The 17,163-nt window shown below is 44.3% G+C and overlaps 1 protein-coding gene across 1 annotated transcript in view; it reads right to left on the bottom strand.

Annotated features, from left to right (window-relative positions):
- CTNND2 (catenin delta 2) overlaps positions 1-17,163 on the bottom strand; it is a 966,176-nt gene that overhangs the window by 405,602 nt on the left and 543,411 nt on the right. Inside the window, exon 7 of the mRNA XM_034657085.1 lies at positions 14,415-14,736. Within this exon, the coding sequence (XP_034512976.1) occupies positions 14,415-14,736 (322 nt within the window). The remainder of the gene's footprint in view (positions 1-14,414; positions 14,737-17,163) is intronic.

Genomic DNA, 17,163 nt, shown 5'->3' with positions numbered 1-17,163 from the left:
ATTTAAAATTTGCATCTAACTCTATCCCTGCCCTGAGAGCAGCTTTTGGCAGCTGTCTTCTGGATGGACCGGACCAGAAGCCAGGCTTACCACTATCTTATTGTCCCAATTAACTAGTGATGCAGAGAAATCCATGATTTGGTGCTTTATTAATCAGTCACTTGCCAGAGTTTTTAATGGCCAGTCCCATATTCACATAGATACTCTTCTCTATCAACAAGGCGGATAAAATTCAATGAGTGCCATTTTATTTCTCGACAGCTGCTTCTCAATACCCCATCAGTGCAATACATGAACACTGCATCTGTGGTCTGGCTTCAGGACCTAATTACTATGGATAATTATGGATATTTCCATGGAGAGAAGCCAGAACAAGGTGCTCCTGACCCATCTTTTTGTTGTTGAGATGCAAAGCAGGACAGACAAACTCTGGCTTCAAAAGACCAGAAGTCTTCAGAAGTGAGGCTGAGTTTTCATTTTTGTTGTAGGTGTCCATCAAAGGGCACGGGTGGAATTCTCGATGTATAGACAAAGAGAAAGGCTTTATCAGACAAAAGTGGGCTTAAGTAGTTTTCTTCATTAAGCGGTTTAAATATTTTGCAATATTTATGAACTACGATGTTCCGCTTCCAGCATCTCAAACACAGGCCTCTTTAAAAATCAGACTGTATTAGCCACGCCACAGATAGGCTGTACAAATTCCTTTTCAGAAATTATTTAGCTTTTCTAATGCAAAGTTAAAATGTATTCTCCCTGTATCATTCTCCTACTCCTTTATATATCTTACTAACACCCACAGAGAGGCTCTGCTGATAATTCCAGAAGAGGATACCACTGACTTTCAACATAATTTACGGGGGGGAAATGCAAGTAAACTGCTTCACAGATTACTCATGCTCTATATTTACATATTATAAATTCCTTATATCAACACTTTATTAAATTTTCATCATTTTACTCTACATAATATTTAGCATGTAAAAAAAGAGTTTGAGAAGAGACATTCTGTTGGGTAATAAACAGTTTTGAGAAGGATTAAAATTTTTCCTTGATTCTTTTCTGGTTAAAGGCTTTAATAATTGTATTTGTGTGTTTTAGAATCCAATTAGTAACTACATTATATATGCATAATTATCACTGGAATACCAGTTACATTTATTAAAACATTAATTCCCTCATACGAGGCACCTCTGATGAGACCTATGTGTAGCTATAATTCCCCCACCCCATTTTTCATACATTCTCTTTATCCAAAGAAGTTACTACTAAACCACCAATTCGTATGGCTCAGCTGCGATGTAGGTGATGCTTTTCCAGTAAAGAGATCGATCTGTGTTGACTCGTGCAGTGCGAAACAAATACTACTTATTTGCTAGAAGGCTGTCAAGGTGATGGGGGCTGTTTGTGGTCATACCAACAATAACCAACTAATTGGCTCAGCCATGGAGGGGACTGTAGTATTATATGCTTCTAACCAGCTGAGCATAAGACCTGACTGAGTACTGAATACATGTGTGTGTGTGTGTGTGTATTTTCTTCATTCTAAAGAGAAATGTTTACAGACTTCCCTTTTCTGCATCAATTATTAAAGGGAAGCTTATCTTGTAAGGGAGGTTTTGACTTTATCGCATTGTCAGTCCATTCTATGAGAGTTCAAAGGCTGAAGTCAGAAATATCTGGAAATTCAGACATCATTTGAGGTTCAATATGGGCATGGGACCTCTGTAACGGCATAGCACCTGTGTGCCCAGGTGCCTTTAGGACGCCCAACAGGAAAAATCAACCTTATCAGATCATTTGGAGACATTTACACAGCAAGCAGAAATCTGAGGGACCGCTAAAGTCCACTCAACCAAAACAATTAATGGTTTTCTTTGGGTTCCCTTTGTTGCCACGACTCTCCCTGCAGGATCCAGGGCAGGTCCTCAGTACACAGACACCGCAGAATAGACATTATCTGTTTTGTGATGTCTTCTCTAGGGCTACACAGAAAGAGCTGCTAGCTGTGACACCCACGGGTTGCTGTCCATGCCTCTGGGAATGCTGCAGCCAAAACCCAAAAAATATGCCTCCACAAGAAATAGCCACTTTCTAAAGAACTGGGAAACTCAGAGATGAGGAAGCAGACACTTTATCTTACAGATGATCAATATGCATTGAACTGAGTCTTTCTGGCAGCTATTGGTAGTTTTAATGGTTCACTCATCCTAAGGAGAACCCGGTATCTCTCTGTGTTCCTCTCGTCTTGCTAAGGATGACTTCCAGTTATCAATGGGATGTAACATGTGCACCCATAACTAGCTCTACAGTGGTCAGTCAAAAACATCTGTTGAAGGGCGCCTGGCTGGCTCAGTCGGGGTAGAACCGGCGACTCTTGATCTTAGGTTCTAAGTTCGAGCCCCATGTTGGGTGTAGAGATTACTTAAAACTAATATCTTAAAAAATGTATTTGTTGAATACCTACTAGAAGAGGGAGGAGTTCTGAAATATGCAGGGGTCTCATTAGCTTCCCTCAGGGAGCCCATATGCCCACTACTCAAATGCTCTGCCTGGATCGCAAGATAATTCAAGATACTTTCTGCTTTCTATCAAAATCAGTTCTTGGGCAATAAACAGGACCACAAAAGATACCTATAGACCCATCTGGGATTAGCCTTTAGAGATTTCAGAGAGTTCATGCTAGTTATTCCACAAGAAATGCAGAATTTTATATGTATATATAAAATACATACATATATATGTATGAATACATACATATATAAATGTATGTATAGTAATTTTTGTCATATTTATATAATATGCAAAATACAATAACCAAAAATTGTGTGTATTATAACATATATATATGAAGTAAATATATGACAAATTTTGAAAAACTACAAAATGCACCTTGGTTAATGATACAGTGGCAGGAGGGATTCTGATGTAGCCTGGGCTGCAAATTGACTGCATTTTGAGAGATTTTACATTATTAATTATTTAAGGTTATTTGTACATCTACTAAAATAGCTGGTCTCCACATAATCTCTGTTGCTTAAATAAAAAGAAAATAAATATTTAAAAGCATCGTATTTATTCAGGTAGAGCTTGCAGTTAGCCAACACCATTGAACCGATGCCCCCGTGTAGAGTGAGTGGCAAGCCCAGATGCCCATTTGCTCAAATTAACCAACACCTGTGACCTAAAAGGGGTAATCAATGAAAACAGACCCAGGGATATTTTACCTCCAATGCCCTGTTGACTTTAAGTTCACCAGTGCAGAACCTGAAGAGTGGGAGAAACCCATACCCCGGGTCGTACATCAGCCAGGCTTTCCCCATTGCTGCGTGCTAGGGACCCAGCCAGGAAAACACAGCCAGTGTGGCCAATAGCTCAGCAGCGCAGGAGCGAACGGTACAAGTATAGTCTGGCTTCCAGACCTAATTACTATGTGCGTCTCCACGTCTCTCCTTCCATTCTGTCATTTCCTTCCCTCATGGCATATTGTATCTAAAAGCAGTTTCCCAGTAGACACCTGTTCCTACTTGCCGCCTATCTGATCTGCAGCACTGAGGAAACCAGACGGGTTCTCAGCGTTCAGGACCAGCAAAACATCTGGCTGCACATGACCTGGCCTGGTTCTCAGAGGGAAAAGGGAATTGCCTGTGAGTTGGTTCATTTAGGGGGTGTGGGGGGGTGGTACAGAACTGGTCCCATTTTAAGCCACTTCTCCTCAAATGTCTCACACTCCCTCACCCTACCTCCAATCCCTAATGTCTCAAATATTCACGTGCAGTCTTCTGGGATCCTTGACCCCAAGTGGAAAGAAGCTTACAGGGCCTTTCAGGGAATTGATGCTTTCAAAAAATGTCTTATGACCCCTTATTTAAAAAAAGAAGTGAGGGACACCGGGCAGGGTGGGGGGGTGCTCAGTTGGTGAAGCGTCTGCCTCCTGCTCAGGACACGATCTCAGGGTCCTGGGATCCAGCGCCGAGTAGGGCTCCCTACTCAGCGGGGAGCCTGCTTCTCCCTGTGCCCCTCCCCCTGCTCCTGCTTCTTCCTCTCTCAAATAAGTAAATAAAATCTTTTAAATAATAATAATAATTTTTTTTAAAAGGTGGGATAAAGAAATCCTTCTCAGGAAAGCTGTCCCTAGCTCCCTAGTGTCTCCCCAATGTGGTCATACCTTCTCAGAGTGAATTCAGGAGAGCAGACCCTGGGCTATGTGCAACCAGCACACCGTCAGTGCCCCAAGCTTGATCTGAAAGCCACCAGGACTCGTGGCACCACTGAACGGTTAATTCATAACTCATATGGGACCCTCCCCTCCCAAGCTATATGCCTCTTCTCCTCTTTGCACCTGTCACAGCGGTATTTTGTTAAACCGGATCTCTGCCTCCACCAAGAATGGTTTCCTCATCTTCCCATCTGGATGTGCCTCCCCTTTTGGGATGCTCCAGCCCTTGGGCCTCTCTCATAGCTCCTATCACAACTACACAGTATTATAACCTACTTCGGAACTCATGTCACCACCACCCTCCTTCCAGCCCAACAAGACCCCTGGAGTTCTCACCTCCGTCTTATTTACATCTGACATTCCAGCAGAGCTTGATTGATGCCATGATTCTCCACAGTAATAACGGTTATAATTTACCGAGCCATTTTAACGTGGGCATGCTAATAAACAATTGATAGGAAGGTTCTCCATCTTATATGATCTTTGTAATGTCTTGTATAATTGTCACAGTATTGTTATCCCCATGACAGGATACACAATCTCAGAGGAGGCCCACTTTGTTCCCCAAACAGGCCAAGCATGATTGCACCTCAGGACCTTTGCACTGGCTATCTTCTCTGCCTGGACCATTCCTCCCTGATATATACATAGCTTCCCACCTCCTTGCTTCAAGTGTTTGCTCAACAGACACCCTATCTATGGAGACGGGAGAGCTTCCTGGTTGTCCCACCCTCTGACATCCCTACTCTTCCTTCCCACGGCTCTTCTTATTATAGAATATCCTACTCACATTAGACCATACCTCCAAGAAGACAGGGGCGTTGGCCTCTAGTGCTCATAGGTGTGTGTCCACCACCTAGAAGAACACCCAGCACAGAATAGGTACTCGGTAAAGACTTGCTGAATTGAACTCAACCGTCTAAGGTAACTGAGCAGTAACTGATGGAACCAAGCTAGTAACAGATGCACCCATGTGTTTGGCTTCAACCATGCTATTAACCCTTGCCTTCTGTATTTGTGGAACTCAAAGCAATGCAAGAACGATTCTTTTTTCCTCATCTGAAATTAAACTCATTATTGTTACTCATTCTTTTACTTGTTCAGCCCTTAGATATTAAAATTACCCAGACTCTTTGGGACTTATGCCAACATTCACGACTGTCAGCATTTATGTGGCGGGTCGCACCTTTCCTTGTTTGCTAGCTTACTGCCCAGGTATCTTTTCTCCCCGAGACTTCTCTGCACCATCCTGCTAGTCAGGATACACTGTTTCCTGGGTACCATGTTTTCCTCCTGTTTTATGCCCTTATTCACCTTGGACACAGCCACCGAGTGCTGTAACTTTCTAGGAAAGGGGGCATAGGAAATCCATTTTATCGGTACCAGCAAGACTGAAAATATTTGATTCTGCCTTTATACAGCTAATTTGGCCAGGTATAGATTTTAGGTTAAAAATAACTTTCCCCTGGAACTTTGAGTGCATCACCTGATTGTTCTTCACCCCCCCTGCCCCCGTATCGCTCCTGCAAATCAGGAGACAACTATTTTATTTTTCTTCTGTGGCCTTAGGGTCTTCATGTTGGTGCTTTGAAATTTCACGGTACAGAATGTGGAAATGTCCTAGTCCGAGCATGGGGCATTTCCTATAAAGGTACAGGTCCCTCAGCTCTGAGGAGTTGTGGCCATATTACTTCTTTGGTAGCCTGCTTCCCTCCATTCTCTTTCTGGGACTCCAATAATGTGTTAGATCTCTTGGATGTGTCTTGTATGCATGATTATTGCATTATTCTCAGAGTTTCTGTCTGCTTCCCTATATGGCAACCTTCTGAGTACTCAACTTCCTTGACTAGTTCCCACTCGCTCTATCAAATTTTTTATTTGGGTAGTGATCTTTTTACAGCATATAAAGATTTTCTTATTCTTTGATCCTCTCATGTATCACCCAGCTCTTATTTAATAAACACAAGATCTTCTTAAATCCTTCTCAGTACTGACTCTAAAGTTTTTCCTTGTTTCCTTTAATCTCTTATTCTGTAAATTATGTGTTTCTTCTGAGAGACGGTTCATTTTTCTATTTTTTTTCCATGTCACTAATTCTTCCCAATTCCTCAGTAATTCCTAATTTATCATATTTGAGAAAGAAAAACCTGACAGTCCTTTCTCCTACTACAACATAAATTAAAGTATTTCCCACTAAATAAATCTGAGTTAGAATTTATGATGGGGAGGTGGGGTATATGGGTTGGCATTCTTCCTTGAGGATGAGAGGGTGAGGGCAGCCCAGGACCTGTTCCAGCATACCACCCGCATGCTGTGTGATGTAAACTCTGTCTAGGCCACCGGCAGCCAAACTAGAGTCTAACTTTCTCAGTTTGTTCAGTTTCTTCAGGAGACCACTCGGGTTCTTCACTTTGGGGTAGGCACTGGCCCACAGGGCCGCCATCTTGGTAGCAGAGAGAGTACGTGAGTGGGAGGAAGAAGCTGACTTAAAGTTGTGTCAAGCACCGACTTCCAATGAATCTATCTTTAGCCCCATGTCTCTCCCCAGTCCCCAGCTCAACTCTGACAACTGAGACTGTCCAAGAATTCACTAAAGACTCCACCTCCACCAGGCTGACAGAGCAGATTCTTGGGAGAAAATTCTGTGTTTTAACTGCTCATCACTCCGATCTATTTTGCTTTCTGGAAAATTTATGGCTGGTTTTTGATGAGACCCCCCTGCTGGCCTCTGTGTTGTCTCTTTAATGGCTTACCCACTGTAATTCTACACTTTATTTTTCTGAAGATCTGGACAGACGGAGGCAAATGCGTGGATAGAATATGCTATTTTGGGGGCGCCTGGGTGGCACAGCAGTTAAGCGTCTGCCTTCGGCTCAGGGCGTTATCCTGGCATTATGGGATCGAGCCCCACAACAGGCTCCTCCGCTATGAGCCTGTTTCTTCCTCTCCCACTCCCCCTGCTTATGTTCCCTCTCTTGCTGGCTGTCTCTCTCTCTGTCAAATAAATAAATAAAATCTTAAAAAAAAAAGAATATGCTATCTTGAACCACTGTCCAAGATACATTTTCATTTCTTAATTTACATTTTCCTAGTTAAATTGAAGCATGATCAAAATTATATAAGTGTCAGTGATACTGGAACAGCTTCTATAGAATTCTACATAAATCTGTCACTTTCCTACAAAGGTACAAAAAGACCTGTTTGCTCCATTTTTAACTAGCAAGGTTGCCATGAGGCAGGAAGGGAAACTTCTGTGGATCAACAAAAAAGGCAACGGGTAGGCCTTTTGGGCACCTAGCATCCTAAACATTTAGTTCCCAATTCAGCCACTCACTTCCTGTAATGGGATGTTACAATGACAGTCTCCTGGATGTGAGTTTGGCATGGCCATAAAGCATACAGAAATCAGACACCAATGTAAGAGTGACTCTACAGAGGACGTCTGATCACCATTTCTGTGCACTACGAAGACGGAGGCAGGGGTCGACAAGTACAGAGGAGCTTTGCTGAAGACATTCTAGTCTCCGCCCTCTTGGAGGGAAAGCCTGGAGACTGGGTTTCCATGGACCACTTGGATGTGAGTTCCCTGCTTTGAAAATGAGGTTCCAGAATCCTAGGCCAAATGGCTGACAGAACAATCACTTTGTTGGTGGAAGCAGGGGAGGGTCGGTGTGTAGGGACTGGCCGCTGGGGTGCAGGATGCCAGAATGCCACATACAGGAGAGAGACTATATTATATGCTGATCTAGAACACAGCCTGGACCGGGACTGAGCTCTGAGAGCAAGAACTTCTGAGGAAGAGGCTGGGCCTGAGGGGCATGGCCAGCCGGGAATGCCATGGAACTTCTGTGGCCGGGGAGGAGACCCCAGGGAGGTCTAGTTCCAAACCCCCCTAGAAGTGTTGGTTGAAAAATCAGCCTTGGGCGCCTTTGAAAGAAGATTGAAGTGTTGATTGATATCACAGGCTGATCACATTCGAATTAGTAAATCTAAACTAGAAATTTTTGTTTTATTTAAGGGTGAGCAGAAGGTTCACAAAAACTGAGCGTTTGTCCACTGGCAGGGAAAGAACACCTTCGGGAAATGCGACTGAAAGGAGAGCGGCAGACAGATTCTGTGTTGCATTAGGCCCACATCCCCAGTGTTGTGTGTTAAACAAACTCGCTCATTATTTGAATAGAGTTCATGTTTCTTTTGAGAACAGGACAGCAGAGACTGCAAAGCTTTTATATGGGATTAGACGGGGCTTCTTTCTTCCTTATAACAGGTGCACCTGGAAGCATTAACAAGTCAAAGAATGGAGTTGAAATCACCAAATATGTGGAACTGGGGATTTCTAGTATGTGATACACTCTAAATACTGAGTTTAAGTCCACTTGGCAGAGGTTAAAGATGGACACGCCTTGACAAAATTCTTGTCCATATGAAGCCAATTTTGACTGTAGTTATTGGTTAAGAATCTGCCTTTAATTCATTTCATTTTTGCTTGGAAATAAGCTTCTGGTGTTTGACTTAACTTTAATACCTATTTACAACTCAGATTTCTCCTTTTAATAGGATTAATTTTGCTCTAAAGCAGAAAATGAAAGGATCATGCTGTTTCCTTTACAAAAGTGAACAAAAAATACGTACTGGTAAAGTCATATTCAATGGGATATTGACACATTTTTGAGATGTTTTTGCTTTCTTCAAAATCACTAATTACTTAAATAAGTTAAAAACTGGTACTGTATTTCTATATTCTTGGTGTTTTTCTTCATTAACAAAAAATATACTGCCTCTATCCCTATATCATGTACGTTTGAAAGGATAGAGAAGCTGGACTCAAAGTGATCCATGTTCAAATCACATCCTGTCACTTCCAGCCAATTTACTCTGGGCAAGGAACTTCTCACTGAGAAGCCTCAGTTTCCAAATCTGTAGGATGCGGCAAACATCACACCTACCTCCTTAAGTTGTTGGAAACTCTAGGAGATGAAGTTTGCAGGATGTCTGGCACTATGCCTGGCATGGAGCAAACGCTCTGTCCTGCAGTCTAGCGTTTTTAAAACATAATTGTATTCATCATGCACAAAATGAATAAATTTACCTTTTAAATTCTAAAAAAGAAAAAAAATTAAGCAACCTATCTGTCAAGAGAAAAACGTAAGGACTAGTTATGCCTTTTATTTAGCTTTCTTCCTCTACCAGTTAGAAATCATAATTGCCAGTCACATTGCAAAACAAGTGTGTGTGTGTGTGTGTGTGTGTGTGTGTGGTGGGGGCAGGAGGAGTTTCAACAACTAGCCCTGGGAGCAGGGATGGGCTATGCCAATGCCTTCCCAGGTGTTTCCCTGCCTGTTTCTTCTTATAAATCTATCCTCCACTCAGTCCCCAGAATGGAGTTTTTAACGTGCAAACAGGATCATGTCAGCTGTCTGCTGGAGGGATGAAATTACACACCCTTTACTAAGCATCTCCTCTGCTCTCTACTCCCCCCCCCCAGCCAACTTCGCCACCTCTACCATCCATTTCTGGCTCAGAAAACCCTGATGTGCAGCCAGTCACTACCCATCACACTCCCCACCCCTCACTCCCCAGCTTCTCTACCTTTGCCCTTGGTTCCAGCTACCATTCCTCACTAGTTCCATCCACACCACCCGGCCCTGGGGCCACCACATCGCGGAGGTGTCCACGCCCACATCTGACAGCACTGCAAGTTGCCCCTGCAGGATGTTCCCACAGAAGCAAAATCTACGGGATTCCAGCACGGGGGTTAAGATGTCCACTCACATGTCTGTTCTGAAACTGGGTCTCTGGAGGGCAAAGATGATCTCTCCCTCATCTCTGTCCAACACAAACACTGATACGTTTTCAGACTCAAAACATCTCCTTTGTGTCTGAAGCAAAAATGAAGGACTTCTCCCGTACACATCCCAGTTAGTACACTGGGATTATTAAATACAATGAATTAACTTTTACCAAGCCAGGAAACGTGCTAGTACTTTATACACGTTATCTTATTTATGTCTAAATTATACAAATAGATACATACTATTGTGAGCCCCCGGATGAGAGAACAATTTCAAGAAGGTGTGTAACGCACCTAACATTAGGGACCTTGGACAAGGCAGACCTGGGTTTCCACTCAGGCACCATTACATGATGGAAAGGGAGACCAAGAAAGAGTAGGAGAAGGAGGTAGAAAGAAAACATTCTAAGAGGTCTTCAGATCCTGATGACCTAACACCTGAGAAATCACACTTTTCTAGGTTTAATCTGAATTTGCTGTTTTCCCAGAGAGCTGAACTCCCAGATTCCTGGCTACACTTTACAAAGTTTGGCCACTGGGAAGACTTAGTGGAAAATGTCCAGGAATGTTCTTTACCAAGTGCCCACTACAACCGATGGCTTCAAATCCTCAGACAGAACTTTGACTCTCTGGAGATGACTGTAGCTAAGCAATAAAAACTGCTTGGAAACATTCTGCATATTTTTAGTCTCCTGTTTTCCTCCTCCCCTTGTTTCGTGGACCACCCCCTGACTTCAGCAGGATTCCCCCATCACCCTTCACTGCAACTGTTGCACGATGTCACTGAACAGTCTTCCTTTGCCTTGACTTCTTCATTGCTCTAGACATAGTATCTTGATCTTCTACTGGAGACATGCTCTTCTCTCGGCTTCTCAGAAATGACACTGATCTACACTTCCGGTTATCTCTTTCTTTTGCTGCCTTCTTCTCAACTCCAAGACCTTTACATCTGTGGGGGGAATCAGCACTCTGTCCTTGGACCTCTTCTCTCTACACTCACTTCCTAGGTGATCTCTTCTAGCTTCATGGTCTTAAGTACCATCCACCTGCTTATGACTCCCTCGTTTTGATCTCTAGCCTGGGCTTCACCCTTGAACTCTGACCTATGGATCCAGTTGTCTAAGTTCACGTGTATTTTGAGTCTGATGGACAGACAGTGCATGTTCAAACCAAGATCTTAATATTTGCTAGCACTGTCTCGAATCCGACTAGACTTCTCTGCAGCTGACCCCACCTCAGCCCTTAGGGAGTCCGTTCTTCTGGGTGTTGGGTCTGTGAGACAATCCTGTCAGCTCCACCATCTGTAAGCATCCAGAACTACACTACTTTTTATAATCTCCATTGTCGCCAGCCTGACCCAAGCCATAACCCTCTCTTGCTTAGATTACTGCAATAACCTCCCTGATACTCTGGCTTTTGCTCACGGTCCCCTACGATGTATTCTCCACACAGCAGCCTGAGAGACCATTACAAAGAAGTCAGCTGTGTCACTCCTCGGCTCAAATCCTCAATGGCTCCCATTGATTTGGCCCAGCCGGCCACCTCAAGTGCTCATCAAGACTTACGAGGCTCTCCCTTTCACCCCTACCTGGCTGCTCACCTTGCTGACCTCATGTCATTTCCTTGCCCTCCTTCTCTGTGATCCACCCCCACTGGACTCCTTGCTGTTCTGCAAACATCTCAGACATACTCCCATTTACCAGCCTTCGAACTTGCTACTCCTGTTCAGCATGCAACACCCCAGATATGAATATGGTCCGATCCCTCACTTCCTTCGTGACTGACTCAAAAGTCACCTTCTAATTAGAGCTTTCCCTGGCCATGCCAAAACCATTTATCTTGCTGATTTTCTGTCTTTTCCATTTGAAACAAGGCCAGGGATTCTGGTTGATATTGATCACTGCCGTATCCCCAGGGTCTGTATCAGTGTGGGAACATAAGAAGTGCTTAATAATTATTGAATGAATTAACTCATTCAATAGTGAAAGTCACTCCCTAGCCCATATTTGTACTTCACAGTTATCAGTGACAAATCTCCAAAATCACAACCCTAAAAATCCAAAAGCTATTTTTCAGTCTTGACTTAAATTGTGCTTTCAATTAGCAAACCAGGTGGCTCCAAACTTTACGACGCCTGGAATGGTATCAAGCACACAGATTAGGTATGCGTCCCAAAGCTCCACTATTCCTGATCTCTTGCAAATGTTAGAGTCTGTCCCCATACCTTTCCTGGGCCATAGTCTTCTAAATTCTAAATGGGGAATATGATCTTATGCCACTAAAGTATTTATGCAGAGTTATAGAGTAATTTTAAATTCAAAATTCACCAGCAGCAGTTTGCATGAGAAAAATCTTTAAATGAATATTTAAAAGCATGCATTTTGAGCAAATAATTCAACCATTAAAGTGTTCATTGTAGCTCTAAAATTAAGAATCATCAGTGGCACATTGATTTTTTTTTTCCCTACCAGGTAACATTATGAAATATGGTCAGAAAAACTGAGGAACAGCTGGAAGTGCAGAGGCAAGAGAAGGCACATGGAATTGTGCGGATTTCAGGGGAAGTGCTCCTCTTTCTGGCCAACACCTCCCTACCCCAAACACACACACGCACCCCACATCAAACCCTCAGAAACACTCACTCAAGATTTTACAGAGAGTAAGCAATTTTCACCACATATTTACTTTTAAAACCTCTTACTAAATTCAGTGATATAAAGAGCAGCAAGGCTTTCCTTCTGCCCCATTCACACTCCCAAACCCTCCAACAGACTCATAATCCCTATTTTCACTAAAACAATTGAGTAGAGCAAGAACACGTTTAGGACATATAATTAGCAGGAGAAAGAGCTGGAAGCTAAGCTCTTGGTTTGTTTCCCCAGGTTTGCACAGGAAATGAAATGGCTGTTGGCAACCCATAGGGCTCTCTGGATCTCAGGCTCCTCCCCCTGTGGCAGCTGAAAAGGGCAAGGAGGAGGGGTTTGAGTCCCCTACAAGCTCTGCAGCTGATTCCCCACTCCTTGACTGACCTAGTAACTTACTTCACAAATGCGTAAAACAAAGTTTCCAAACTTATGTACACAAAGTTTCCTTGCCCTTCTGGCCACCTCTGCCATCCAGACTGAGAACTGCACAGCCCCTGGGTTGGCATTCATGATCAGCTACCTCCAAAATTCTCTTAAAAAAGAATGAGAGAGAATATTTTCATTTCAGTAAACACAGCCAGCATAATTTGGGGGCAGTGGAATTCAAGCCTGCATCCTGCTATCCCAGGCCAGTCCACACTGGCAATTACTGTGCTGAATTAAAGCAGCCCTTGGACACCTGCCTCTTGTATGCAACAAGTTCCTTTTTTTTTTTTTTAAATCCTATTTATCTTCACAGTCATCTATTTATGTCAAGAAAGGAAACATATGAGCCCAGCATCTGTTACTAGAGTGACACAATTACCAAATACTTTCCTAAGAGGAAAAAAAATCAACAATAAATCTGGGTTCGTTGTCAGGTGCTTTAGGAGACAAAACATTAGTCTTTCAATCACAGTGTCTGTTTAAGCTGAACAGATGGTGCTACCAGCAGAGAATCACCAGCTCAGCCTGGTCTTTAATGGGCATAACGACCATAGAAATGTCATCTCCTCTGAATTGGCAGAGAAAAGCAGGTTTCTTATCACAAACCCAGTCCAGTCCAACCCCTCTGTCCCTGTAATAAGCAGGTAACAAAGTCAAGGGACTTCATTACTCATTATTTTTTCCCCATTGTTGGAATCTATGTAAATGAGATGGGTAGGGGGGAGTCCTTTTCTCAGCAACTAAATTTAGACGTAATATTAAAAAATTTGAATAAATTAGAGCCATAACAACATAGTAACAATTCAAGGCAATTAAACATTGGTTACTTTTTCACTACTATGGAAATCTATGTAAATTGAATGGCTGCTTTGGGAAAATCTCACATTTTTCTACAAGGAAATGTAGGTAACTATAGCTGATCATAGAGACTCTGCACTTTTTATTTGCTTTGCTCTTTTTCAGGATATCATCAACAGGTCTGTGTGGTTCTTTATTAAATTTGACTTAATTTTATGGATGTCTTAGTCTTCAGATTGGGGAGAGAGAGAGAGGGAGAGAGAAATTGAGAAAGAGAGACTGATGGAGAGACATTTGTTTGAGAAACTGCATTACTTCCCAAAGAAGTAACTGGCATATTTTAGTTTAGACACTAAGGTAGCCTAGGGACGCCCCGGCTTTCTCTGCCTCCTGCAGATGCTTCACACTGGCCCACAGACACGCCCAGCTTGAGTTCTGCTCAAGGCCAGCAGTCTGCTCCGTCCTGCACGCTCCCCTACAAAGCGCCCAGGTTGTCCCCCCGGGCGGAGCCGCGGAAAGTGCACGGCGAGCCGGTTACCTGCCAGGCTGCCCGGCCTCTGGAGGGTGGCCGTGGCATACAGCTCCTGCGAGTGCTTGCTGTACTGCTCGGACGCGTGGACCAGGCGCTTGGTGGGCGACAGGGTGGCGTACGTGCCGATGGTGGAGCTCAGCTGGTGGATGGGCGAGGAGGAGATGGTGGACTGCACGGTGGGGGGCGAGGTCACGCGGATCGGGGACAGGCCGGCCGAGGACACGACGATGTTGATGGGCGAGCTGGTGCTGTAGGACTTGGCCAGGCGGCTGGGCGACTGTTTGGGCGAGGAGCCGCGCGGCGCGGCGTACGCGCGGCTCGTGGTGCCCTGTGCGCGGGAGAGGAGAGAACACGCGCGCTTAGCCAGCGGGAAGCAAGGGCCCCCCCGTCCCCGCGCGGCCCGGCCTCCGGCGAGGGAGGGAAACTCGGGCACTCAGCGGCCCGCCGAGCGGCAATGCGCGGGAGATCGGGACGCCCCTCGATCTTCTCGGGCGCCGTCTTTTCCGCCAGGAGGGACAACTGGCCGGCAAAGGCCGGCCGACGGGGGGTGGGAATCACGGCTGGGAGTGGGACAGGGTTCTGCTTACATATCTAAGATGTTTCTGGAATAGCAGAGGCATCGCATTAGTCACATCAAGATTTTAAAAGGCCACCCAACAGGGCCATCAGGATCTACTTGAATGCAATCAGGATCCCTTCGTTCTGATTGAGAGATCAAGGCACTAAATCCCCCACCCCCAGGGTCATTGCACTGGATACAGTTTCTACCTCCAAAATTGGCGAAGTTGCATACTTATCTGGAGAACATCAAGAATAAACATACTTCTCAGAGTTTATTCTGTTGCTATTATGTAGATTCTTCTTTTTGGACCAGAAAAGTTAAAAGGGAAAAATATTGAGTCAAAATAAACACCCTTGGTCTTTCAGTATTAAAAAAAAAAAATAAAGCATTTCTAGAGGAATCAGAGCAATTGCAAATGAAAGACTAAAAAAGCCTCCCTTTTCTAGATTTTAAGGCTGGGCAACAAATCTTTCAGCATCTCTCTTTCTCTAGCTGGCTTTTAAGAGCCCCCTGCAGCTGTGCCTTCGAATTGAAAGCCAGTTGCCTCTCATTTATTTACAAGAACACAAAAGACAACAAGGGCTGAGGTGGAGCTGGGGAGACCATTGGAGGGGAAAGCACTTTCCTTGAATCTTGTCCAGAGACAAATTTGCATTCGAATGAAAACACTACATTGTCAACCACTTCTGGGCAGGAGGTCTGGGATCTTCCAGGCTTTCCCGGAGGAGCAGAAAGGTTTTTGAGAGCAGGCTGGTGTGAAAAGGGGGTAGGATTGTGTGCAGAGAGAGAAAAACTGGGAAGGAAGGTTTTGAAGTTGGGGGTGGGAACTGAGTGGGAAGGAGGAAGTGGGTAAGATGGAGAGAAGGGGGGGAGACAGTCAGCAGATGCCATCCATTAAAAGTTTCAGTGCTGCCTCTCCATCAGTTTTGGAATGGCAATTGGCAAATAACAGCCTGGGCACCTCCATCGCACACACACAGCATTCCAAATGTTATCTGGATGTCAGGTTCATGGGAAGGTCTGAGGGAGTTAATTGAGTAAAATCTCCTTTATTAAGGGCAGTGGGATGAGAGGAGATAAGGTTTGTCAAAAGACACTGTGTGTGTATGTGTGGGTGTGCATTCATATGTGATGTATGTATTTTACCTATTGGTGTATATTTTCTATCAGTCCACTGACAAAGATTTTCTCCTTGACCAAACTCTACTCAGGCTCCTCTGAACCCTCTTCTCAATCAGCCCCTGGTTTGGGGAGTTTCTGTCTTCATCTCTGCATTGCCCAGTTTTAGCAAGAATCCTGCTGAGTCGGTTTAGCCAGAAGCCCCCATGCTCCTTGGCGGATCACCCTGCAGGTCCCATCTGGTTCCTCCTGCCCCACCACCCATCAGGTACCTTCTCAGTGTGGGGCTTGCCTCCAGCAAGAATCCTGTGAGGCAGGTTTAGTCAGAGCCCCCTTCCCCCTGATGTTTCCTCTTAGCTATTTTCTGCCCACTGACTCCACCCTGCTCCTTGGCCTTAAATCCCACTTTCCCTTGTTGAAGTACGGATTGAGCCTAGTTCATTACCAAGGTCTCTTTCCCTCTACTATAGTTTTCCCCCCTGAATAAAATCTGTATTCACCACTTTACCGTACAGCTCTAGTCTTCCTTGAACACCACTGAGTAATTATTTTGAATTTAACAGTAGGACCAAAAGTAAAATGTAAACGCCAATCCTTTGTTCAATAAGGTGTCTCCAGATATTAGAGCAAGACCTGATTCATAGTAGAGATACCATGGATACTTGCAGAATAAAGGAATAGTTAATAAAGCTGGTCCCAAGTCTGGCAATGGGGGTGGGGGGGGGTTTATGTGTGGAGGATGGTGGAGAAGCTCTATAGAACCCGTGAGCTCATCCTGAGCCCCGAGATTTATTCCGGCATCATCCAGAGTCAGAAGGGTGCTGCTTACTTCCAATCTTGCTTCTACCCCAGTAGAAGTTCTGAGCATGAGACGTATAGGCTGGGCTTCTTGAACCTGACTGTGTATTATCATCAGTGGAGGAGCTTTTTAAAAAAATCTCAGTATCTAGGCTATACCCTAGCCATTCACACACTCTCCAGAGGTGGGACTCGAGCAGCAGGCTTTTAGGAAGCTCTCCAGATGATTCCAATGTGCAACCACATAGGAGAACAAGTTATCCCTCCAGCACTGGC

The sequence above is a fragment of the Ailuropoda melanoleuca genome, chromosome 3 (genome assembly GCF_002007445.2).
Source record: "Ailuropoda melanoleuca isolate Jingjing chromosome 3, ASM200744v2, whole genome shotgun sequence".
Classification (NCBI taxonomy): domain Eukaryota; kingdom Metazoa; phylum Chordata; class Mammalia; order Carnivora; family Ursidae; genus Ailuropoda; species Ailuropoda melanoleuca.
Note: the sequence above shows the minus strand (reverse complement) of the source record. Positions and strands in the feature narration are given on the sequence as shown.